This window comes from Maylandia zebra, linkage group LG15, assembly GCF_041146795.1.
Source record: "Maylandia zebra isolate NMK-2024a linkage group LG15, Mzebra_GT3a, whole genome shotgun sequence".
NCBI classification, from domain to species: Eukaryota; Metazoa; Chordata; class Actinopteri; order Cichliformes; family Cichlidae; genus Maylandia; species Maylandia zebra.
The window spans coordinates 9,111,416-9,137,465 of NC_135181.1; the positions used below are offsets into that span (position 1 = coordinate 9,111,416).

Below are 26,050 nucleotides of genomic sequence, written 5' to 3' on the forward strand. Positions count from 1 at the left end.
TTTCTTGTAGCTCACTGCTCAGACTGTCCTATATTTATAAAACATTAAGTTTTTTGTTGATTGATGAAATTTCTATACTCCACAATGAAAAACATAAATTCGTCTGTCATTTTATTGTTTATCTTTTACATATCTACTTAAGTGTAGTATGAAAGCTTCCAGGGGAGAGCTTTATCAGCAGGAAAAGCTGTAAAACCTATTAAAATATAGTTAAAAGTACAAAAGTTATATTTTCCCAAGTCATCCAGTGGGCCCAACTGGAATCTTCGGTGAGCAGATTTTGATCCTCACACCTTATGTTTGACACCCTACCTTAGACAAAATCATAAGTGTAAAAAACACAAAATCACCTGTATTTTGTGTCACTCAGCAACAGTATTTCATTTGCAATTTATTTACAGCAAAGCAAGTGATCATAAAACAGCACAACACCCTCACACAACTTTCATATCCAAGTTTCTTTTCTCTCACGTCTTCCTGACGATTGAGTTGAATGCCTTTATTGTCAGTGGAGGATGTGTATGGATATGTGTGGGTTGTAAAGCCATACAAAATACAAAAACTACAGGTTACATAGAATTTAGGTCTTCAGTCTGTACTCTTAAAATATATCCAATTTAACTCTGCACCTCTTCTTATCCTCTTCAGCCCTCTCATGGGAGGTAACAGCTGTCCTGTCACCCCAAGTCACATGACATGGGCAGGTGGGAGAAACCTATGTGGGACATCTAACTACCCTCCTCCCCCCATTCTGTCTCTCTGAATGTCAGACACACACACACACACACACACACACACACACACACACACACACACACACACACACACACACACACACACACACAATCTCTACTCTTCAAGGGTGTGGCCATTTTGCATTGCTGGAATGTGCGCTGTGTTTGTAATTCATACTGTATGTCTGATCTGCCCCAGTGTTGAAATACCAGAGACAAAAATCTGTCTCGTTCCAGTCCCTGCTTGTAGCTGGTGTGCTGCTGAACTCGACGTCTCGGTTTTATGTTCAAACATTCTTGCTCACTTTGATGTGCAGGGAAATTTCTCTATATCGATCGTTTATATCACATACTTGGAACTGCTGGTCCTTTGCTTTACAAGACAACCCAGGTGCAATATTCATTTAGTGTATATGTACAAAGAATTTCCTTCCAATAATCTAGGAAACAAATTAAACATTAATAACGAGAAGGGCACACTCACTGGACACTTGATCTGGTATATTTTGCTAGTATTGGTTTGCACCCACTCCCCTACTCCTCGCCTTCAGAACTGTCTAAATTTTCCAGGACACAGATTCAACAAAGTGCTGAAAACATTCCTCAAAAATGTGTGGTCCATATTGACATGACAGCATCAAACAGTTGCTCTAGATTTGTCTGCTCCACATCCATGATGCAAATCTCCAATTCTCCCACATCTTAGTGGATTGAGATCTGGTGACTGCGTCGTTTGAGTACAGTGAACTCACTGTTGAGATAATTTGATCTTTGTGACATGGAGTGTTATCTGTACAGTAACAATACTCAGGCATGCTGTGACTTTTTTGCAATGCTTAGTTGGTACTAAAGTTTTCCAAGAAAATATCTCCCACATCATTATACTGTTTACACTGAACAGTTTATATAAAGAATTATGGATCCATGCTTTTGTGTAATTTACATCAAATTCTGACACTGCCTTCTGACCAGATGACATTTTTCCATTTTCCTAGCGTTCCAATACGGGAACAATAGGAAAGTATTTGTCTCATTCCACTGCCAAATGCAATAATAAGTGCAGTATTTATATATGGAATCTCAGTATGCCAGTACCTACGTGTAGTTACGTTCCTATTCTACATACACATTTTGTGGAAATCAAGAAAAATAATTCCAAAAAGCTTCTATTAGAACTAAAATTTATAAGACATGAAATCTATGTTTTTACTTCTTCTCGCGGGGGAACAAACTCTGCTGGCACTGTTTCTGGGGACCCTTTTTACGAACGGACAGACCAAACAACGACTCGTTCAGCTAATTTTCACATTTTTAGCATTGTTTTTGGTGTAATTGGACAAGCAAGGATGCAGACTATATTCACACGCTACAGTTGTAGATAACCGCTAACTCCACAAAAATTACGCGTTTTTATTTAACAGTATGTCGGCGGCCGTTGCTCTGCTCCCCGTTACAAACTGATTGTTTTTTCTTTTTTGGACAGAAGTCACAACAGAGGTTAGTGTCAGTCACGAACTTAGCACTGATGGGTTGGAAACTGTCACGCAGAAAATCTTCGTATTTTTATTAACTTTATATGATTTATATTAATGGTAAATTAACGATTAAAAAAAATCGAAAAAGAAGTCGCATCTTCGTTGCTTGTGGTGTTTGTTTTGTATTAATTTAACTAAAAATGTAAGTACTTTTAGGCGAGTTGGATCTTATCATTGAGGGCGTATTTTCTGTTCAGTCTTTAGATAATGTTGCTGACAAGTGCTCGCCTGTCCAAAGTGCTGCAGCTCACCCTGGCGGTCATCAAACCAGATGCTGTGGCTCATCCTTTGATGCTAGAGGTAAGCTGCCCTGATGTTTAAGTTACAGAGTTTAAGACCTAAGATTACACAGTTGAAGTTGTAGTCTGAAAGCTACAGACTACCACAGATTCAACAAGGTGCTGCAAACATTCTTCTGAGATTTTGGTTGATATTGACATAATGGCACACAGTTGCTGCAGATTTGTTGGCTGTACATTCATGATGAGACTCTCTTGTTCCCACACATCCCAAAGGTTCTCTATTGGATTGAGCTCTGGTGACTGATCTGTGGAGGCCATTTGAGTGCCGTTATCTCATTGTCTATGTTCAAGAAACCAGTTTGAGATATTTTGAGCTTTCTGACAGTTGTAATACTCAGACAGGTTGTGGCATTTAAGTGTTGTTCAACTGGTACTAAAAGTGTTCCAAGAAAATCTCCATCATTACACAACCACCATCAGCCTAAACTATTTATACAAGGCAGGATGCATCCCTGCTTTAATGTTGTTTACACAAAATTCTGACTCTACCATCCAAATGTTACAGTAGAAATGGAGACTCATCAGAACCTGATAACATTTTCCACTCTTCTGTTGTCCAGTTAAGGTGAGCCTGTGTGAATTGTGGAGTCAGTTTCCTGTTCTGTGCTGACAGGACTGGCACCCAGTGTTTTCTTTTTGCTCATGTAGCCCATTTGCTTCAAGGTTCAACATGTTGAGAAATTCTCTTGTGCAGACCTTGGTTGTAATGGGCGATTGTTTGAGTCACCGTTGCCTTCCTATTAGCTCAAAGCAGTCTGGCCATCCTTCTCTGACCTCAGGCCCCAACAAGTAGATCATCGATTTCTGAAATACATCTATTCTGATGGTCTGTTTGAAGTTCAGCAGGTTGTTTTCATCATGCCTACATGTCTATTAACTTGCTGCCATGTGATTGGCTGATTTGATGAATGAGCAGTTGAACAGCTGTACCTAATAAAATGACCAGTGAATGTTATTTTAATTTTTCAAGATTTCAAACATTTGTTGCTCTTTCTCAGGGCGTAACAGTTTGCATGGTGTGATTTAAATACTGTGTTCCTTATTTGTTTAATCTATAAAGATTAGTTTTTGGAATTAATGAAGCATAAATGAACATATCTTTCCATTTAATTGCTTTTTTTTTTTAACCCACTGTCAAATAAAACAGCAATTAATTAATTGATGTTTTCTGTTCTGATATCAATTTTATCGAGTGGTAAAGAAGCATTTGCTCACCTCACAGACCTGGACGCTTCAAAATCATAGCAGCTGTGTCTATCATAAAATATTCCATCAGTGATAGGTTTAATTTCACTTGTTAATGTGCATTACTTTATTGTCATCTCAAGTTAAAGCACAAGAGGATGACCTTTTGAAGCAGAGCTGTCAATTTTTAACTTTTTCTCTGCAAAAAAATCTACACACAGGAAAAAGCATCTAAAGTTGATCCAGTCATGTTTTGATGCAACTTGGAGGACAAACATCGTGATTTCTGTCTTTCAGGCTCTTCACCAGAGAATTCTAGACAACAACTTTGGGATTGTTAGATGCCAAGATCTGGTCTGGAGACGACAGGACTCTGAGAGGTTTTATGCTGAACATTCAGGTTTGGAAACAATTCATTTGTGTTTAAGCTTTACTTAAAAATACTGCTGTAGTATATGATGTACCCAAATAAATGAGTCAGCAGCCTATTTTAGCAGGGTGCACTGTATGTATGACAGTTAAAAGAAATAAATGTCTTGTCAAATGAAGGATAGCTGATTTCTCCTTTTTGTTATTGAAGGTCTTTATTCTTTCTTTCTTTATTATTTCTGTTTTACAAATCTCAGGGAGATTCTTCTATCAAAGACTTGTTGAATTCATGTCAAGGTAAGCCTCCATGCTTATATCATGGACAGATTTCGTTGACTCCATGTGATTGAGTTACAATTTTATGTGTTTGGATGATTGTTGTTGGGTGTTGTATTTTAAATGGAATAATGGATGGAGAGCCATCAGCACCTCTGCTGATAGCACTCCAATTTCATGCTCAGTAAGGCACCAGTAAACGATTTTCCCAAAACAGGACAACAGGAGTTTCAGTTATTCGTGTTTAGAACACAATTCCCTGGTGCAGTAGCCTAAATATCGCTATGCAGACCACTCACAATAGGTCCTCCTGCTGCGAGCCTCCATTGGATTGTTAAAGGCGTTTGTAATTACTTTGTCTTTTTTTTTTGTCTGCTCACAGCAGTGAGGCAGTAGTTGCTACAGCAACCCTTCTCTGACTGCTGCTATTGATATCGCAAACATAGGAAGCATCTTCAAGTGTGTCAGCCAGTCAAGCTTGATGCCGCACCAGCTGGCATTGTTTAGCTCAAACGGATTTATTTATGGCTGAACTGTCTTCCCAGGAGGTCCTGGGGGTGAATAGATTAGATTTGTATGAAGAGTGTTTTTTTTTTTTTTTTTTTTTTGGTCTGTTATCTAGAAAACATCAGCAGTGTTCAAAGTCAGATTCATGACTGCTGTGGAAATTTGTCCTCAGTGGGCCAATGCGAGCGTACATTTTAGCCAGGGAGGATGCCATAAGCCACTGGAGAGAACTGATGGGGCCGACCAAAGTGTTCAGAGCCAGATTCAACTCGCCTGCTTCCATCAGGGGCCAGTTTGGACTCACAGACACAAGGAACACAACTCATGGCTCAGGTAAAAAAGCTCCCAAGCTTCATAATGCTAAAAAAATGATAACAAAATGATATGCGTAATGTTAATAATCTATTATTGTGAATATATTATCTTAAACATATGCAAGAGGTAATAGTGGGGCGATCGTGGCTCAAAGAGTTGGTGGTTCGTCTTGTAACCGGAAGGTTGCCGGTTCGAGCCCCGGCTCGGACAGTCTCGGTCGTTGTGTCCTTGGGCAAGACACTTCACCTACCGCCTACTGGTGATGGCCAGAGGGGCAATGGCGCGATATGGCAGCCTCGCTTCTGTCAGTCTGCCCCAGGGCAGCTGTGGCTACAACTGTAGCTGCCTCCACCAGTGTGTGAATGTGAGAGTTAATGAATAGTGGAATTGTAAAGCGCTTTGAGGGCCCCAAAAAGCGCTATATAAATGCAATCCATTATTATTATAACTATATATAACTTTACACATGACTCAATTTCACATCTTTTAAAGCCCATCAGTTTCTATAATGGTGTTTGGTGTCATTGGGCAGAAAACAGAATAGGCATAGTCTGTGCAAAACCCTCCTCTTTTCTTTTTGTTTCACTAGAAAATTGGGAAATGGGTACAATGATTTATTGAAACGTGCAAACATGCATGAAAATAAAAGGCAAAAACAGCTTTCTGTAGTTTCAGGAATAGTTCTCCAGGCTTTTTGAAGGACATGAAAAAACAAACAAAACATTCTTCAGAAGATGGTCAGGTAGAAGGACTGGACTGAAAATGAGGGAACAGCAGAAATCATGGAGAGCTATTTCTATTATAAGATTTATTATAAGTCTGGCTTATTTGGGAAAAAACTATAAAGAATTGAAGGCTCAAGACTTTTGCACAGTATTGTACATTTATATTTTGAACATGTGACAAGTAGTATTGCTGCATGAAAATGTAAGAAATGTTTAAGATTTGCGTTTATTTTCATAGCAGATCTTGGAATCCATCTTAATATTTTATAGTAACGTGTCTTTCTGGTTGCACATAAATGACATTTTTAGACCAATTAAAAAGAAGCCTGTAATTACTATGCAAATTTTTGATTTTCCATTCTGTTATTGTTTTCTGTAGATTCTCTTGAGTCGGCTCAAAGAGAGATTACTTTCTTCTTCCCAGACTTCTGTGCAGACGAGTGGATGAAAAAGGAGGAGCCATTGTTTAGATCAGGGCAGATCCGTTATGACCATCAAAACCAGATTCACACACTTTCATTGTCAAGCTGACACCAGATCAGCTCAACGCTGTCAACATCATCAGTATAAAGACTATTACTGTTGATCTATTGCTCACATATATACAGAGGTACCTCAGCTGAAGGCCACATGATTACCTGATTGTCTTTGAGCTTGCCAAATGAGTTCATTTTAAAAGGACAGTACATTTCGGTGTGTAATTTATTATCATTAGAAAACACAAATAACGACAGAATTTTAAAAAGTAACCTCAATATCTTACAAAACACGATGCTGTTCGTGAGCGCTTTTTCTTTTTTATTCTCACAAACCTCCGTCCAGGCTTCACTGTAAATAGTGCAATCGTCACAGTCAGTTTCCTGAGCCTTTTGCTTTGTAGGACAGCAGCGACTACAAATGGTGCATCAATGCCAAGTAACAAAACTATGAAACATTTATATCATATTAAATAATATTGCAGTAATAGTTTTACACCTATGTTAATGTTCAACCACATCTTAAAATGTGAAAATACTCTGGATTAAACTATTTTCGAGTTCAGTGCTAAGCAATGATTTCTTTACACTGATGTGGAAACAAGCTGTCAGCTGTAATATACTACAATTGCTTTTAATATGACATTCGCTGTAACATACCACGTTTTGTTTTGCCTGTTACCCCATGCTTGTTTGATCAAATGTCTCTTGTAAAAGTCTCCAACATGTCAGTAAAACATACATCGTAAAGTATTAAATGCACTAGAAATCAGATTTTTGTGCTTTCGACACCTGTCAGACCACAAAACCTGTTCGATTTCTTTCACAGTCATAATTATTTTCATTTTTTGGCTTCTTCCAATGTCCCCCTGCACTCAGGCGTTTTGTGTCGCCACCTGTTTGATAGCTTCCACTGGTTTCATGACCTCATATGTCGTGAGGGACTTCTTCACCTTCCCGTTCTTGTCCACCTGGTGGATGCTCTGGGTGACTGTAATGGTCACCTGCTTGGTCGACATCCGATTGTCCTGCCATTTTGTCTGTTAATGGAGAATAAATGGAGAATAAAAAATAATAAAAAACACTGAAATACTGACAGTGTGGTAAATATTCTTCCTGGGGTCCTACACACTCAAGCCAACATCAACAACATGTCAGTGTAAAACAAGCCAATTCTGCTTATACAGACAGCACTGAATTTCGCAGAACATAAAACTAGTTTATAAAAGGACACCAAAAGAAGCGATAGTCAACATCTGCATTACTTCATTGCATCCAAGTGACTTCTTCAGTCTCAGCTGACTGCAGGTTACCCCAACCTTATAAACAGTACATTTGCACAGTAACTGAAAACAGCCCACTGAATGAACAATAGGTTGACAGGTCAGTTCCTTGATCATTAATATGCAAATTGTCATGACCATTGATAAACAACCATTGATCAAAGACCATTGGTCAATGGCCATAAGTATCATTCACAGAGAGTTGGGGAATGGCTGCCATCACAGCATTGTAAGATGGTGAAAGATGTACCCTTTGGCCCCCTCCTCGATTCATAGATGGTCTTTCCCTTTTCACGTTATGTCTCTGTCTTCATGTCTTAACAAATATTTTAATTCATCTTTAGTACTCTGTTGCATAATATAAACTGGTAAGGAGTTCTATCCTATCATAGTTCTGTAAATTGTTTTCTGTGTGCACTTTTTAAAATTTCTTTTGATGAAGCACTCAACCAGATTACACTTCAGTAATCAAACTGCGACAGAACAAATTGATTTAAAACATGTTTTATAGCCTCTGATGTCATTAATGTTTAAACCACACCACTGACAGACCTCTACCTATATTACTTATTAAATTATAATATCAGTATGTTTCGACCATGTTAATTTACAATCCACTGTTCTACCTAATCAGTTTCTCTCCTGGTCTGCAACTGTTCCATGGGAATATTATTATTACCTAAGCTTAAGTATTTGTTTTGTTTTTGGTTGATACCTGCATTACCATACACTTTGGTTTGCTAACATTAAACATCAGTTTATTATCTTTCATCCAATTTTCTACTGCCTTCAAATATCTAACATATCAATTGAGACATTAAAATTTTAAAAAAAGAATCGTTAATAAAATCCAAAACTAACAGTGGTCCCAAACAGGTACCTTGGGGCACTCCACACATCACATTTCTTGTCTTTGACATACTATTAAAATAAATGGTCTGCCTGTGATTTGTCAGATAGCTTTCTAACAAATTTCAATGACATGCTTGCAAAATCTTAGAAGTGATTGTATGAATGTGTTTAGCTCCAAATGTGAAACGAAATGTTTGATGCGCCACACCTTAGATGTAGGTCAGTATTGCAGGGAAAAAAAGGTGCTGTGAGCTGTCTCGAGCACATTTAAACACATTACAGAAGGAAAGGCTTACAATCTCTTCAGTGTGCAAAACACTTCTGCGCTGCACTGTGGTTCCAGAAGAAGGCATCGTCGTGTCCTGCCGCGGAGAGCCCAGTGCTGTTGGTGTGCTGCTGGGCTTCACATCGTTCAGGCTGGCTTCAGACATGGCCGAGCAGACCTTTAGGTAGGCCTGAGCCGGTGGCGGGAGGCCGTCTTCAAAGAAATCTGGAACTGTAAAGATGTAGAGGTTCAGCTATGTCTGCTTATGTGTTTGTAGCTTTTATACATTTCTATGAATTTTCGTTTTTTTTCTCTTGAAGTTAATCAATTTCAGCTTGATAAGATAACCGCTATGCCACAATTAGCTTCTGTTAGAAGTCATCGGTAAATGAAACGGTAGCGATTACATATTGACAACTTAGTTGTCTTACACTGAACCAACTTGATGGTACTGTGGAGGCGTGAGCTGTGATCAGTTATTCGCAGGTAGTCGATGTTTGCATTTTACAGATGTGTGTACACCTCATCTCCTCGTTAATGTGTGACCATGTGTCTAATGATGACAGATGACATATGGTGCAGGTTGGACAAAACCAAAACACGAAATGAGGACATTTTAATGAATATTTTCTCTAGACATACTGAACCACAACTTATTATGATTGTTGTCATAAAAATCTGTTTGGTTCCCAGCTGCTGATTAATTTAGCCAATTTTGGGTCTGTTTTATCTCTCCACATTGAAGCTCAAGTCAATTTGCCTTCACAATTACATCAAGGCTCCTCTCCCTGCATTCACTCATGCCTGTATCTGTTGCCATGAGAGCTGAGCCCTGTTTGAGCACAGTGGCTTTTGAAGCAGCCTATCATCCCCATTTACGGACTCATCTCCCCTTGGCTTCAAAGAAAAGAAGAGGATCCATCTAAGAGATTTATCTGTTTCTGATGTCCTGACCTGTATGTAGAGACACATACAACTAACTGCACACTAGAAGAACAAAGGTCTCTAAAGTGGATACTTCCTCTGTCACGCATGTTTCTGTTTTCTTTCTTCTGCATAATGGATTCTTGTTGAAATCAGGCATGCCATCAGCACAGCCCTTGACATGAAGAGATGGTCCACTCCGCTTTGATAGAAAGAGTGTAAAGAATGGGCAAGTCATTGCTAGTATGTTCAAATTATTTACAGCAGTGAGATTTTAAAGGATGTACCTTACTCATGTAAAACGGCAGTAGAACAATAACATTAGAAACTACGGATTGATGCAAAAACAAACAGATTTAAAATCATCTGTTACAGATATATTAAATTCTGATGGGGAAGCCTCCCAGCCCCCTTTATATTTCTTCATACAGTAATCAAGGATATTTCTTTTCAGCAGGTTAAATTAATGCCTGCTCCGGTTAAGAGATTAATTCAGTATTCATTCACCCATCTGCTCAGCCATACAGTAATTCATTCTTCTTACCAGGGCTGATTGTTTTCTCAGAAGTGAAGCCAGCCTCTGAGTTCTCAGAGGGGATGCTCTGGATGGATGACAAGGGGATATCTGTGTCTGTGCTCGTCAGCCATGTGGACTCCGTCTCTTTTGTCCAGCTCTCCAGGTAGCGAGGCTCCAAAGCGTCAGTTCTGCTGCCCCCACAGCCCATGACTCTTCACTTCCCAGCTCAAAAAGATTCACACTGGAAGTGATTTGAATCACAGGAAACTGTGATGTTAAGTGTGTGTCTACTGATCCAGTTCTTTACACGACATGCACTGCAAAACAATCTAAATGACTTAAAAATGATGAGATAATTACTCAGTGTGCCTGCTGTGCACTGTTTGTGAACAAACAGACCTCTGCAACACAGGAGTCATCCAAATACACTTATTTATGCACGTTATTCTCTCATATGAGAGATATGACACAAACACATACTTACAGCACAGCACACAGCTGTGGGAGAAGCTGAGGGCCCTCATACAGTTAGTATGCATCAACTTCTATCCTTCAGAGAGCAGATTATGTGGTCCCACCCTCTGTTAACTCAGCTATGTTTAGGTTTGTTTATGCAGCATCTTCTGATTATTAAGTAGACCAGGGAGACCATGTTCAAATCTACAGGAGAGAGATGAGAGAAGTTATTGAAATGTGTGTTTTTCTATCTGTCTACGTATTGCAAAATCAAGTCTTCCTCAAATTGCATGTAAATAAATTCTCGGTTTCACTGATTGTCAGACACTGAATTAGCCGTTCGCAGTCAGGCCTTCGGGCTCTTTATACCGTCCTGTTTAACTTATTTAGCCCTCCCCCCCTTCAGATCATGTAGGTGGAGAGCGCTGCTGTAAAGCCATAAAGTCGCATATAGGCTGTTATATAAGCGAAGAAAAACACATAAATCATAGTATATGGATCTGTCAGCTGGCGATACATAGGCAGCTTTCGCGTCACTGTCATCGTCACAGGCCATAGGAAAAAAATATCAACACTGCCGTGAAATACATAAACAGAAAGACGAGATGTAAATATGTATGACGGAAACGCGAATGGCGCTGTAATGCAGATGAATCAAACACCGGACACTAACACAGATGATCTCTGAAGGCTTACGGATGCTGGAAAGTCGGGTTTTTGTCTTGCCTCGGTGCTTTTCCAGTGTGTCGTCTGCCAGTCAAACCAGTAACACACTGTTAGTAATAATAATAATTATACTAGCGACACGAGCACAGCCGGTAGCACACTGCGCGTCCGCACGCTGCTGCACCACCAGCCTCTTCATTCATCCTCCTGTAAACACACTGAACGGCGGATCTGTGGCGGAGCGGTGTATGTTAGAGCGTCCATCCTCTTGTCCTGAGGATGAGGGGGTGTACTTGAATTCAAGCAGAAAAAAAAATCAAAGTATTACCTCAGCTGTTGCCAGGTAAACTTCAAAATAAAATAACGGTCCTCTGCGAGCGTTGATTGACTTTTGTTTGATAACCGCGAACTGAGTTGCACTTTATTTATTTCATTTCATATTTTATGACAGTATCTGATTCCAAATTTCTTGTCTATGCGGCCTTTAAAAAACGTGTTTACAGTCCTGACATAAAAACTACTACTTCTACTATCTGAACACACCACAGACTGAACCTTGAAGCAGTCTGTGGTGAGGATGAGGGGGCTACAGCAGCAGTAGACCGCAATGGGTCCCACTCCTGAGAAAAGGAAGCGGAGATAGTCAGGCGGTTCTGAAAATGTTGTAAGGGCTGTTAGGGAAGATCAAATGTTATAACATATGTGAAACTATATACTTTAGGCATCTAAGTAGCAATAGTTTTGTGGTAGTAAGAGATGCTCTTCTGCAGACCTTGGTTCCGGTGAGTTGTTATTTGAGCTGCTGTTCCCTTCCTATCAGATTGAAGCAGTCTGGTTATTCTCCTCTGACTTCTGACATCAACAATTTTTTTCCGACAAAAACTTTCATAAATACATGACAGTCTGGGCAATGAGCAACAGAAAATTTTATGTAATTTTACACAATTAGCAGGTAGAAAAACTGAGACATGCTGCTGAAATTGCTCTTTAGATCTGTATGTGGGAAAATCCTAGTTAATCAGCAGTTCTTCAAGTACTCAGACCAGCATGTCTGGCACCAACAACCATTCTGGTTTGAACCTCATCTTGACCACTTCTACATGTCAGGCAGAGACACCATGGTTAGCCTCATAGCAAGAACCTTTCTGGGTTTGAATCCACCATCTGGCCGATGCCTTTCTTTGCGGGGTTTGCATGTTCTCCACGTGTCTGTGTCAGTTCTCTCTGGGTTCTCTGTCTTCCTTCCACAGTGTAAAAACAGGCAGTTAGTGGGGTTAGGTTCCATCCATCCATCCATCCTCATCCGCTTTATCCGAGGCCGGGTCGCGGGGGCAGCAGCCTAAGCAAAGAGGCCCAGACCTCCCTCTCCCCAGCCACCTCCTCCAGCTTATCCGGGGGAACACCAAGGCGTTCCCAGGCCAGCCGAGAGATATAATCTCTCCAGCGTGTCCTGGGTCTGCCCCGGGGCCTCCTGGTGGGACATGCCTGGAACACCTCACCCAGGAGGCGCCCAGGGGGCATCCTTGTCAGATGCCCGAACCACCTCAGCTGGCTCCTTTCGATGTGGAGCAGCAGCGGCTCTACTCTGAGCCCCTCCCGGATGGCCGAACTTCTCACCCTATCTCTAAGGGAGAGGCCAGCCACCCTTCGGAGGAAGCTCATTTCCTCCACTTGTATCCGCAATCTCGTTTTTTCAGTCAATACCCACAGCTCGTGGCCATAGGTGAGGGTAGGGACGTAGATCGACCGGTAAATTGAGAGCTTTGCTTTTACACTCAGCTCTCTCTTCCCTGGTAATTCTAAATTGCCCATTGGTGTGAATGCGAGTGTGAATGGTTGTGTGTCTCTCTGTGTAAGCCCTGCAACAGACTGGGGACCCTGTCTAGGGTTTACTCTGCCTCTCGCCTTATGGTAGGTGGGATAGACTCCAGTCCCCCAACCCTGAATTGGCTAAGCGGAAAAGAACAGATGGATGGATAAATGCACTGAGTTCCAGTGGTTCTCTACACTGACACGTCAAAAAATCCTGTGCACAAAAACACCCTGTAAACATTTAAATATGCTACTTCAGTACTGCTTCAGTATTGAAGCTTCCCTTTACAATAGAAAGGCCCCTTCTCTCTCAAATCTGCATTTCACTGATTGCTTGTGAAACTCCTCAGTTGGCTGCAAAGTGCACATTCATCACACTTCTGTGCTGCGGTTCCACAATGAATTGAATGAACAATAAACAGCATCCCTCTTTGTGCTTTACTGCAGAGAGAACACTACAGGTCTGCTTGTGGAAATAGAGGTCATTTATTCCTGACATATCTGCTGCCAATAAAGCACACTGCAAAAAACCAAAAAAAAAAAAAAACCCAACAAAAAACACGCACACACACAAACAAAGAATGGAGCTCAGACTGTAAAACCAATTCACTAATGTGATAGTTCGACATTTGTTCCTGTCAGAAAGAAAAGATTTAATGTGCAACATCATATGGTCTATGCCCCGGTCAGTTAGTGATGACTGCTCACAGTACTGCAGATGAGGTCCTTTAGATTCCAAAGACTTGGCGGGATACACCAAACTTCTTAAAATACAGGGGCAAACAGAAAACTCGTCATTGTTCACTTTTTCATGTTGAGGAAGCTCACCGTGAGCAGCTCTCACACACCTGACCACCCTCCTACACACAGGTGCATTAGACCAAAAGCAGAACACACATTTCACCTCTGGCTTTACTTTGGGGATTTACCAAACTGCCAGTTGCCCTTTAAATACACAATAAACCATTAATTTGTGCAGATCTGGCTGATCCTGAGCCAAATCACATCTCCATGACTTCCTGTGCTCATTCCCCTGTCACCTGGCAAATAAATCTTGCTTCCTGTGGACAGCCTTGTCAATATGAAGCCGGACAGCTTTGATTTGTATGTCCTGAGCCTCTGTCCTATTGGACTACTGGTCAATAGGCCTGTCTTCCCATTACCCTGGTGATTAATGTGGCACACGGCCAAATGCTACACAGGAGTAAATTATTCCAGCAACAAACAAAGATCCATGCAACAGCCTTTTATTTTAACAGTGAGCAAGTCTATGATACACTGTAATGAGTAACATTTTACATTTAAAATATGCATGGTGCATATGAAACATGTCCAAGGTGTCAAATAATGACATAAGTTTCAGATAGATTTTTAAACTGCTGTTCAAAACTTCTATTTACGAAGGGCAGCCAATCAAAAGGAAAGAGAAGGCATCATTAAAAGGAAGAATGCCAAAAACGACTTGTTTTCAGCTGGGGACAAACTGAGGAGGGGCTGTACCAAAGCCCCTGTGGAAGATCGATCATTTTGAATTTTGAATCATGCAAAGCTAATCTAATAAAGTCCAAGAATATTAAAACAATTGAGCTGTAAAGGTCCACTTTAAAAAGTTATTTCTTATAAAGCAGCTGCTAAAGTTCAGCAATTGTTAAATGCATGACACTCAAGATAAGAAGTGAGTTGTCATATTCCCTTTAAATTTATGTACAGTCTGTATGTGTCAAACCTCTCCCTTGTGTTTCCAGCTGGGTTTTGTTGATAGCAAAAATGTGCACTCTCCACTGATTTGCTAAAGTTTCTGTGAGAAAGAAAAGAACTTTTTCTGGCAAATTCAGTTAGGCAAGGGAGTAAATGAGCCTATGTGCAACAGTGAAGCGGCCAAATCCCAACTTTCACTGGGATTTTAGTGAGACAGCCAGTGTGTTACAGCACAGGAAAACTAATTAGGAAGCTTAGAATTTAGGGTGGGAAAAAACATGGTTTTGCAATCAGATTAGCTGCAATGATGATCAAAGGTATGCCATATTGTTCTAAAACTTAAAACTTTTAGAGTTTCAATTCTTTAAATTAACATCACTTGGAAAAACAAAACCCTTTGGGAGGGACACTGAGATGTTATCATGTCCGCTTGTCTGGATTCCATCAGCAAATTGTTGATACTGGAGCTGCCAGCGGCACAAAGAGCAGCTTATCCAGATTGAGGTTTGCCTCGAGGTTGTGGTTCATCGGCATCAATCACATCTCGGGGCTTTTTTCTGGCACAGACGCGCCTCCTCTCCTCAGACCGGCAGCGGCAGTCTCCTCCTCTCATGAGACGCTTTGCCAGAGATCTCTCCAGAGGTTGTGTTCTTTCAATCCATCACAATCTCAGCGAACATGGCACCTTTTCATTAGTGCAAAGTGTTCCAGAGCAGAGGAACGACCACTGCCCCGAATAAGCATGCGTGGCTAAAATAAAAGTATTTACTCAGTCAGTGTAATGAGCTGTGGATGGGTTTATTTACACAGGGCCGCGAGGGCTCAACGCAACACTTCTGAAAGATTGTCAAAAATTAGTAACAAATCTGTTTCCAGCTTAGTCTTTTTATTAAAGAAGAAATTACTTCTGGACTGTGTCCTAATAGAGCCAGGCGAAAGAAACCACACAGGACAGCTTCTTTAAATAGCTCTATATCCTCCTTCCTATTAAAAAATTCTAATCTGGGAACATGCTGTATAAATTAATGTATTTCACCATATCTTGATGAAATGGCTTTTTATCCTATTTAATTACCTAAGTAGCATGAAAAAAAAACACTGTGCTGCAATTCCTGTGCAGCACTAAAAGTCATGTTTGCCCTAAAAATGATTCATATTGGCTCCATAAAAACCTCATTCTCCATGACTGATTTATGTAATTTCAGTTACTGTCATTTTACATTATCAGGGGGAAGTGCTAAAATTGATCTTTAGCCACTCCTCTGGCCCCAATTGAATTTTCCGCCTTTTTAATTTCTGGCGAGGGCTGGCTCATAAACGCAGCCTTTGCACTTTATGTGCTCCATTCGTTTTATCCTGCTAAACACACAACTCTAATCCTATCAAAGGCAAAGAATATTCCAGAAAGGCCAATAGTGGAGCCTTAAGAAGCGAGAGAGCCGAGCATTAGTATTCATGGAATTTCTTTGGCGAGAACCTAGTTTTTAGGGAAAATTATCTCATGAAGGTGATGGAGCTTACATTAAACAAATGGCAGGAGCACCCCCCCTAACAAAAAAAAAGTCTGGAGGTCAGCTAAACTCTATCCAGTGACTATTTTGTGGTGAAAATCTTAATACCAGTGTGGATATGTATGTAGGAGTTTTAGAGACGACCATCTGGACCACCAGATCCTGCTGAAGGGTCCCTCCCAAATGCTGCGTAGAAATCAAATGGACGCGTAGAGTTCATCGCTGTCCTAACTGTGGGTTTTTTAATTTCATAGTGTAGTGGTTTACACATTAACCTAACAAGCAAAAGATCCCCTGTTTGATCCCAGGAAGAGATACAAATCCCGTTTGGGATGTAGCAGGAAAGGCGTGAAGAAGACAAATCAAATATGTGGACCTAACTGCTGTGGTGACTCCTTGCTAATAAGGGAGCAGCTGAAAGTTCAACATTGTATTGAAATGCCACGCATTGTATTTACTGTTACTGTCAAGTGAAGATGTGACTTTTTTTGCCTTTTGTGCCTCATCAATAATTTATATTGACAAAACTGTTTTACCTGATTATGTAATAAACTTAGCCAACAAAGAAAAAGCCAAATATTTTCTTTACCCTTTGCCAAAAATAATGTAAAACCCCCTTTATAATAAATTTAAGCTGAGTAAATGAGTTCAGAAAGCATGAGAGAAGTAGGTGGGCTGCAAAGTATTTTACTCTATATGTTAAGCATCCTAGTTTTTTTCATTCCAAACTCACAACAGAATACAAAGAAAAACCTCTGAGATTTGCTCATGGTACAAACTGTTGGAGCCTTACAGCAGTTAAAATATTCTCTAAATGTTGTGTTATGAGAGACACAACGTAAGTGTTTAGCAAAGGTTTTCCTTTAAGGAGCTATAATAAGCTCAAAAAACGTTTCAGAAATCACTGTGTCCCACTATATTCTGTAATATATGACTATATGATGGCTTTGGAAGACCAAAATCAATAGATGATCTTGTGCAGGCAGTGAGTCCTCAGAGCAATGCTGCAGCAGTTTTGCCTTTCGTGAAACAAAGAATATAAATTAATTGGCTTAAGAATGACACTAAAACTCATGTAATGGGAAAGAGGTCCTTAGGGGAGATGTGAAATAGTTCAGTAAATGTCAGGCTTACTCCCATTTCACATTCACAGCTTTGTATAAATTTAGTCTTATGTGTGGCAGCAGAACAGAGGGCGATGGGGTCATAATGAGTAGCCATTTACATTTTGAGTATCAAGAACAAATTCAGGTATCTTATGATGATGACAGTTTGACCTGCTGCAGGGAACCACACAGGGCAGGGATGTCAAACTCATTTCACATTGGGGCCACATTGCAGCACACTTTCATCTTAAGTTGGCTGAAACAGAAAAACTCTATTTTCTGTAATAGAGGTAATAGAAAAGAAGAAGTTACATTTATACAGTACGTCTCTGTTTTTCTATGTGGTGAAGAAATGCTGATGTAGTGAATGAAAAAAAATCTGTCAGCACAAATAAGTAGAAGAGTGAAATTACAAAAAAAGTTCTGTACCTCATTACCATCTCCTGCAATTACAGTTACAAGAGAGCAATTCATAGTTAATAAATTATAATTAAGAAATACTGGTGATATAGAAATGTCTATTATTGCTTATCTGTTACTTTGTTGCCATAGGAATGGCTATGGAGGAGGTCTGCCCTCCTTGACATTTTCTGGAGGTGTCCAATGGACCGGACTGGAGTTATATTTGGATTGGAGCTGGGCCGAACACGGTCCCCAGGCTTTATGTTTGATACCCTTAACATAGCATATTATTAGTAAGTTTGTTTGCATTTTTCCTGGTAAAATTTGATACTTTTTTCTTATGTGGAAGGACAGGCAACAGCACAATGCATAAATGTACCCCAATACCAACACCCTGCAAAGAAAGCTCCCAATCAAGTATAAGGCCAACATCTTGGTTCACCACTTTGATGTAACAAGAACTTTGTGATTCAAATGCACGGGCATGCAATGCAAAGGTTGTTCTGGGTTATCACTAACTGTGATGGATGGTGACAGTGAATTAAACCTGATTACCTTCCCATTCATTGACTGGCGTGCAGCTAATGCCTCTAAAAGCACGAGGACGTCTCTGAAAACAAAGGTGCGCTAGTTTGTGTGGGATCTCCACCAACAATTACACAGACCGGTATAATTCTGGAAGGCTATTTTGCTTTTTAATGGGAGTAATAAAGATACCGTGCGAAATACATCAGCCTTGATTTAATTTTCCGCATTCGATTAGTTGCACGGCTATTATTTCACAGCCACGAGTGACATTTTGACAGTGTAATTTCTACCATTGTTTAAAAAGTGCCTTAGCAGTGTCAAGAGCCATCCGAAGCTAATGAGCCCGCGAGATAATTTGGGTAATTAGTCACTCTATACTGTTTGAGTGCAGAGCCGCTAATTACTTTGAGGAACGATAATGTGCCCTCAGGGGAGCAGTCAGACATTCGTAAAGTCAATGGTATCAGTCAAAGAGCTAATTTAGATTCATTTCTGATATTTTCATCCAAATGCATAAAATGAGCTGTGGATCTGTTTGTTTAAAATGTTACAGATATCCTCATTTAGAAACTATGACACATTAGTTCACATTACACAGCAGTAATGTGAGTACACCAAAGAAGATCACCACCCATCTCCTGTCCGCTGACTATCTACCCCTTCTAATTAAATGGTGAGTGGTTGGCTGTGTTACAGTGATGACGAACTGCTGAGTCAGAGGATCAGCACTTGTGTGAGTCAGCTCATCTTAACTGGTTGTTTTTCAGATTTTCTTTTCATACCGAAGTGATACTTAAGCTCTGCTTGTATTATACAGTCTGCTTTCTCTGCATACCAACAATTTTCACCTTAATACAGAATCAATACATACCAAAATGAGTCCACATTACAGAAGTGTGTAGAACAATAAAAGAAGAGCAGGCGGTGCAGCAGATGGGATTGTTTCATACGCTGCTGATTCACGGTAATGGGAAGAGTGCACCTCCATGTCTTATAGCCTGATGCATGAGTCTCACAACTCAAACTGACAAGAGGACAGCGAGAAGAGAACATCTTATCATTATGGCTATTTCTTCCGAAAACCCGTTCCTATTTTTATTTAACCGAAGCTCCTGTTTGTTGTAGGTTTACACTGCTCGTTAGTCGCTGGACAAAATGATCTTAAAAGCAATCCTGATTTAAAAAAACAGAGGAATTAAACTTGTACAAAAGTGAGAGGAATGTATGTAAGAAGGATGAGAGAGACAAGGATGTGTTAGCCAAAAAAAGTGCACGTCTGAGATGATGCCCCTGCTAATCATGAAACTGTCAGAAAATAAATTTAAAGCGCAGGCAGACAAACTGGTCCACTGCTCTTATGTTTTATTATACATCACCACTGCTGAGGTGAGCTGCAGTGTGTATTTTTGCTGAAATGGGAGGAGCTCTGCTGCACGTTTGCTCTGAAAACACATAGAAGCTGCAGATTTATTTATTTTTGGATACTCAGTTACATAAACATATGTGTCACTCTGCAATCAATTTTAAAGCAGCACAAACTATGACGCGTGTTACTGTTTAAAAGGCCACATTAAACAGCTTTCCACTTTGAATGAGAATCCACATCAGTATCTTCTTGCACACGATCACAGAGTCACGGAGAACAACGAAAGACTTTTTGCACATTCTGGGCACCTCTTTGGCCTCAATGAACTATAAAACTGAGTTACAGCCAGCACTCTGATTGAGCCTCCTCTCTCTATGGCTGTTCACACTCACACATTTATCTGACGTGACATAAGCGCCAACCTTCAGCCGCTATGGCTGTGTTAGTGAGTGACTTTGTCAGTCATTTTGGCAGCCGCTATTGCTGATTCATGTCTCTGTCTTTCAGCAGAGCAGTTTGCACCCGCTGACAAAATCAAGTTACACGACATCAGTTCAATGACAGCTACCACTGCCTTTGGGCTTCATTTTAAAATTGTTCTTAATTGCAGGTGATGATCCTAATCGACCTGATGCTGACACATAGTTAGTCACCTGTGATGAAGTGCATCCCAAGTGGAAGATAATGACATTATTATTATGCTGGAGAATAATCACTTTTGGTTGGATATTTATCCAAAATTAAGAAAATTTAGGCAGGTACTCTTTAATGCATATGCAACATTTCTTTTGACATGTGAAAACAATGACAGACTAAATTTAACAAATCAGCTCATCAGATGATGGCTGACGTTTCTTATTTTGATCTGGAGCAAATCAGCTGATTGACTGATCAAATCTGCCATTATAGCATGACTGAAAGGCTAAACATCCACCTCTGACTCTGATCACATTACTAAGCCTTGAAAATTAGGAAAGTATTAAACAGTTGAAGAAGTGAATATTAATCCCAGATTATCTGCAATGACTGTTGAGATACTAGTCAATGAACAGCAGGATTAAGCGCAGAAAAAAACACAAAAAATACCCGAGTTGAACAGACAACATCCATTGAGGAGACACTTTATTAAGTATATTTTAAGTAGATCTTGCTAATACTGCGCTGGAACCCCTTTGGAGTTCAGGACTACCTTAAGTCTTCAGGGCATTGATTCAACTAAGTGTGAATTGTAGCCTTGGTTTTCTGTTCTTAGCTGATAGGAGTGCCACCCAGTGTGGTCTTCTGCTGCTACAGCAGAAGATGCTCTGCTGGATACCTTGGTTGTAATGAGTGGTTACCTGAGTTACTGTTAGTTTCCTATCAACGTAAAGGCTGTCTGACCAATCTCCTCTGACCTCTAGCATCAATAAGGCATTTTCGCCCAAAAAATGCTCACTGGATATTTTCTCTTTCTCATTCTCTGTAAAGCCAAGAGTTGGTTGTGTGGGAAAATCCCATCAGATTAACAATTTCTGAAAATCTCAAACCAGCTCGTCTGGTACAAACAACCATGCAACATTCAAAGACACTTAAATCCCTTTTCTTCCCCATTCTGATGCTCAGTTTGAACATCAAGAGGTTGTCTCGACCATTTCTGCATCACTAAATGCGTTGGGTTGCTGTGATATGATTGGTTCATTAGACATCCACATTGATGAGCAGTGGCTGGTGGCCAGAGACTGTGAGGTCAGTGATACAACTGTAGGCAGTGAATATTTCCCACTTCCACACACTTACCCATCTGGCTGAATAAAATTTTAATCATCCTCAATTATTACAGTGAGAGCTGAACACAAAGAAGGAACAATATGAAGACATGCTGAGCACAGTGCTGCATTTACCTATGATGACATCAGGTAAATCAGATGAATTTCTCCCAGTGAAATAAGCCTTGATGAGAAAAGCATATTGAAGTGGACTCTACATAATTAATTATAGACAAAGCTCATTATGATTCTTGAACATCTTTCGATATTCTTAAGGGAGGAAGTAGTAATGATAGTAGTAATTTCAGGAGCTGATGGAGCTCTACATTATGGTTCTGGGTGATAACACAGGTGTGTCAATGCTGACGTGCTCTTCAGATCAGACAGTGACTAATTCCACATAGATGCAGTTTCCATTTATCTTTCTGCTAAAGTTGCAGGCTCGTGTGCTTCTCGGAGAGCAAAGATGTGGAGGTGGGATGATAAATACAGCACAGTATGAGAAAGATGGATGATGCGTAAAACCTGAGGCTGTGAATTGTGTGACTGTGGAACAGGAACAGTGATTACAACCTTCAGACCTCACCCTGAACTCAGCTGTCCATCACGTCTGAAAACCATGGAAACGCTTCAGTGAGTGGGGCATCAGGTGGACCAAGGCTGTCTGTTCTTTTATCAAAAATCAGTTTAAGTTCATGTTATAGTTTCATTTGCCAAATACTTGGGAGGTTGAGTAAAATACAAATAGGCAAAAGACAAGAAAATGTCAATTGTTGAAGCTGATTTTGCTTTTTGAAAAATATAAGCTCATTGTGAATTTGATGCTTGCCCAAATATTTTCTATAGTGTTGAGACAGAGGCAGAGGTTTCAATTCCATCACCTCTTCTTTTCACTCTGTCTTTAAGGACCAATAGAACCAAATGGTTTCATTTTTTAAAATAAATTGTTTACCCATTTTTGCTTCATACAGGATTTTGGTTATGCTGCTTTGTTGTATTTTGTTTTATAATAAGTCAAATCAGAGTCAGGAAGTAAGTGTTTACCCAAAAGGCAGTTTTCTGCATGATGGCATATGTTGCTTCAAGGTCTGTATACAATATCACTTCACTGTCCACAGTGAAGTGAGTTTTACATCCCCATGAACCTAGAAGGTGTTGACCAAGAAAACTCAGTAAATCAAGCTTGATTGAAATTTGCAGCAGCCTGCATGGACAAGCTAAAGGCCTTCTGGAGAATTGTTTTATGACCAGATGAGACCAATATTGAGCTCTTAGGCCACAATGGAGGGTGAGGCTTTCAATCCCAAGAGCAATGTACCAGCTGTTAAGCATCGTGGTGGTAGCATCATGCTCTGGGGTTGCTTTGTTGCCTATGGTACTGGTACATTACACAAAGAGGATAGAAAAATGAAGAAGACTAGCTCCAAATTCTTCAACTTCACCTTAAAACAGCTAGATAGTGGAATCTTAAACAAAGTTGGGTTTTCCACCAGGACAGTTGGGTTGGGTTGGGTTTATATATATTTCAGCCTGTGTGCATACTTCTGAATGTGTAAATGCACTCTCACACCATTACAGAAGCTGAGTTTTGAAAAGTGTGTTGACAGCAAGCTGTATGGCTTTCTCCTATCTAGCTTCTTGTTTATTTTCCTTCTTGCTGAGCTGATGCAAAGGATTATATCTGATCTTAGGGGCCAAAGATCAGAGCCATGCAGTATTGATTTGTCTTTTTTTCTTGCATACAGAGATTTCTCTTGCATTCTTAAATTGCTGCACTGTTTGCCCAAACTGACTGCTTAGCCCCTGCCCATGATTACCCCCCAGATATCTCTGTGAATTTGAAGAACTAAAAGCGGTGGGTGAAACATCTCCAACAAGTCATATTCCTATGATTTGTTGGAGATACACTGCAGTGTTTAAACTGGACTTCTAAACAGACCATTTAAACTGATTTCATTTCTATTCCATATGCCATCTTGTATTTTAAAGTTTTATACTACAGAGAAACCCAAGCAGATAGTAGGAGTGTGTGAGCTATAAATTGGCTTGTACTACACTATGCCGAGTGCTGCAGACCTCTGATGAATAAGATTTCTTTTCTGTTAGTTCTGATTTTCTGCTCTGTTTGAATAATGCCAATAGTTCCAGAGCAATATTCAGCAGAGGCAGAGACTAACCTTGAATTTCCCTTCAGAGCCTGGGATTAGAAACTTTTTTTTTTTTTTGCATTAGATCAAATGCTGTCAAAAAACTGCACTTGTAATTTGTCACTCTGCTCTCTAAAATGCCATATTACGCGACTAACCCAAAGATTCTCACATAAACCCAAGTGAGATTTGAGCTGATAGGCTATTTTCTTAAAAATTCTTTATTCATGTCATGGTCCCTGTGCCTCCCCGGCCAGCCCAGTGTGGCCACAAGTGTTTGTTGTTTTTCTCTCACTCTGTCTCTCCTACCTGTCTGCCTGGGCGGAGCTCTGATTGGGCTCCTGCCCTTGGCCCACGCACCTGCAGCTGATCTCGAGCGGATTGCAGTTCTCTGGCTCTTAAGGCTGGGGCTCTGAGCTGTTCGTCGCTGGAATATTGAGTAACTCTCGTTAGTATTGCCTGGCTTCCTTGCGATTCTACTGTTCCCGTGTTTGCCTTCGACTTACCCTCGTCTGTGTAAACAGGTTTACCTGGATCAGCCCTTTTGTGACCCCTGGACCCCGTGAGTAGGAGAGTGAGCTGAGCTGCTTGTGTGGAGACTGTTTGGACGAGGAGCAGAGCGAGTGCGAAGAAGTGTGTCTCCCCAGCCAAGTGATCCCCGGGACCCTGGTGTTTCCCCCCCCTTCACGTGTATATAGTGCACCAGTGTGATTAATAAAGTGTCGTTGAACTGTGCTACCTCAGTCTGCGCCTGAGTCCGTTCCACTCCCGTGACAATTCACCAGCTCCTTTCCAGCACACTCAAATCTTTAACACTATTTTCTCAAACCACATGGTGGCAACAGTGTCTCATCTTATCACAGGCCAACTTTAATACAAAAAGAATTAAATTAAAGTAAAACAAAAATGAGACAACATGTGTTCTTCCTGCTGGCCAAAAAGGCATCGCTTTAGGTGTTACTACTGAGGATGACTCATAGAAAGAGAAGAAAAATACTTTAAAGGTTCACATCATGGGCACTTATAAAGTTAAAATGGAAACCACATACAGACAATAGACAGGGTAAATGTGAAGGGATCTTTCTAAAGTTACTGATAAAGGCAGTATTGTTTACATTGGTGATTCATTAATTGTGTAGCTGAAGATACTATTGATTTCTGAATGCTTTTTTAAAGGTACGTTTAAGCTATAATAATTATTTTTGATATTCAAATGTGATAGAGCTTGTGTTTTTTAAATGTTGGTTAGTACTGTCGCTTCATAGCAAGAAGACTGGGGCCATTCTGTGTGGAGCTTGAACGTTTTCTCTGCTGCTCTGTTTTCCTCCCACAGTCCAACGACATGCATGTCAGGTTAACTGGTGATCCCAAATGGAATAGGGGTCTGTCTGTCTGTGTTAGCCCTGTGATAGATTGGTGACCTGTCTAGGATAATCCCTGCCTCTTGCCACATGAAAACTGGCTCCAGTCTGTTAGTGGATGGATGAATGGACAGATGGATGGATAGTAATGGAAGAAATCAGAAATCTGAACACTTATTGTACTTCATCTGGTATTAAAGCAAAGAGGGAAATTATCATGAAAAGAAACAAGACAATAATATATAGAGGTCCTTACATGAGCAAATACACTCGCTCTCTTTCCTTTTTTTTTCTTTCTTTTTATACTAAGAAAAATCAGTCTGTGAATGAAGTTAATAAAAAGCAGTAGGCTTTCTAGAAGTGAGTGATTATTAGGTTATAGATGTAAACAACTGAATTATTGCTGGTTTTGATTCATGTTTAATTTGATTGCTTTAACATAATACTGTTTTACCAGTAACATCACTGCCAGCTCAAATGTCAGTTCATGACATTTATTTACATTCGAGTGTCAGGATCTGGTAACATAGTGCTTTGCATTGTCAGAGGCTACATTCAGTGTCATGGTCTTAATTAATTAATTAATTAATTATATTTAGTCCGCTTTCTTTCTTTTTTATCCATTAGTCACATTTTCTTCTTTTTCTTCTTCTTTTCATTCTGCTGATCTTCACATCCTTTGCCATCTGACATTTAGATTTCCGATTATGCTTTGTCAAAATCCAAGACTCTTTAATGTTTGAGTTGCTCTGGCCTTATGATGTATTATGTGTGTCAGATCACGGTCATTGTTCTGAAAAAGCAACTTCTGTAACCAACAACAAGCCTGTGCATTCACTCCATTTAAAATAAAGTACTGCAAACAGTAGTATGCATTTAAAGTAACAAAATACAGCAAATACAGTAACACACAGTGGCAGTAACAGAGTTCCAACAAGCTTGAAAGTCAATATTTAGTATGACTATCCTTAGTATTCAACACAACCT

At 40.1% G+C, this 26,050-nt stretch overlaps 2 protein-coding genes across 5 annotated transcripts; one reads left to right on the forward strand and one right to left on the reverse strand.

Moving 5' to 3' along the window:
• The first annotated feature begins 1,965 nt into the window (after positions 1–1,965).
• On the forward strand, positions 1,966–7,520 carry nme6 (NME/NM23 nucleoside diphosphate kinase 6). The gene is made up of 6 exons (XM_004541884.3): positions 1,966–2,231; positions 2,467–2,569; positions 4,054–4,156; positions 4,383–4,422; positions 5,081–5,241; positions 6,328–7,520. The coding sequence occupies exons 2-6, from the start codon at positions 2,477–2,479 to the stop codon at positions 6,477–6,479; spliced, it is 549 nt and encodes a 182-aa protein (XP_004541941.1). The 5' UTR covers positions 1,966–2,231; positions 2,467–2,476; the 3' UTR covers positions 6,480–7,520.
• On the reverse strand, positions 6,633–24,138 carry baalcb (BAALC binder of MAP3K1 and KLF4 b). 4 transcript variants are annotated; one of them, XM_076873824.1, is made up of 5 exons: positions 24,012–24,138; positions 10,750–10,925; positions 10,293–10,506; positions 8,856–9,055; positions 6,633–7,464 (listed from the first exon to the last, which is right to left on the reverse strand). In XM_076873824.1, the coding sequence occupies exons 3-5, from the start codon at positions 10,471–10,473 to the stop codon at positions 7,300–7,302; spliced, it is 546 nt and encodes a 181-aa protein (XP_076729939.1). In that variant the 5' UTR covers positions 10,474–10,506; positions 10,750–10,925; positions 24,012–24,138; the 3' UTR covers positions 6,633–7,299. The 4 variants fall into 4 exon arrangements, with proteins under 4 accessions (XP_076729939.1, XP_076729938.1, XP_004541942.1 ...); XM_076873823.1 differs by lacking the exon at positions 24,012–24,138 and adding an exon at positions 11,448–11,657; XM_004541885.4 differs by lacking the exon at positions 24,012–24,138 and adding an exon at positions 11,418–11,657.
• Positions 24,139–26,050: the final 1,912 nt, after the last annotated feature.

Bases quoted from the DNA above. Each gene is read 5' to 3' on its own strand.
- nme6 (XM_004541884.3), top strand. From the start codon at position 2,477: ATGTTGCTGACAAGTGCTCGCCTGTCCAAAGTGCTGCAGCTCACCCTG. The intron at 2,570-4,053 runs GTAAGCTGCCCT...TCTGTCTTTCAG, and splicing joins CTCATCCTTTGATGCTAGAG to GCTCTTCACCAGAGAATTCT. The intron at 5,242-6,327 runs GTAAAAAAGCTC...TGTTTTCTGTAG, and splicing joins GAACACAACTCATGGCTCAG to ATTCTCTTGAGTCGGCTCAA.
- baalcb (XM_076873824.1), bottom strand. From the start codon at position 10,473: ATGGGCTGTGGGGGCAGCAGAACTGACGCTTTGGAGCCTCGCTACCTG. The intron at 9,056-10,292 runs GTAAGAAGAATG...ACATCTTTACAG, and splicing joins TGAGAAAACAATCAGCCCTG to TTCCAGATTTCTTTGAAGAC. The intron at 7,465-8,855 runs GTAAGCCTTTCC...CTCCATTAACAG, and splicing joins TTTTGCACACTGAAGAGATT to ACAAAATGGCAGGACAATCG.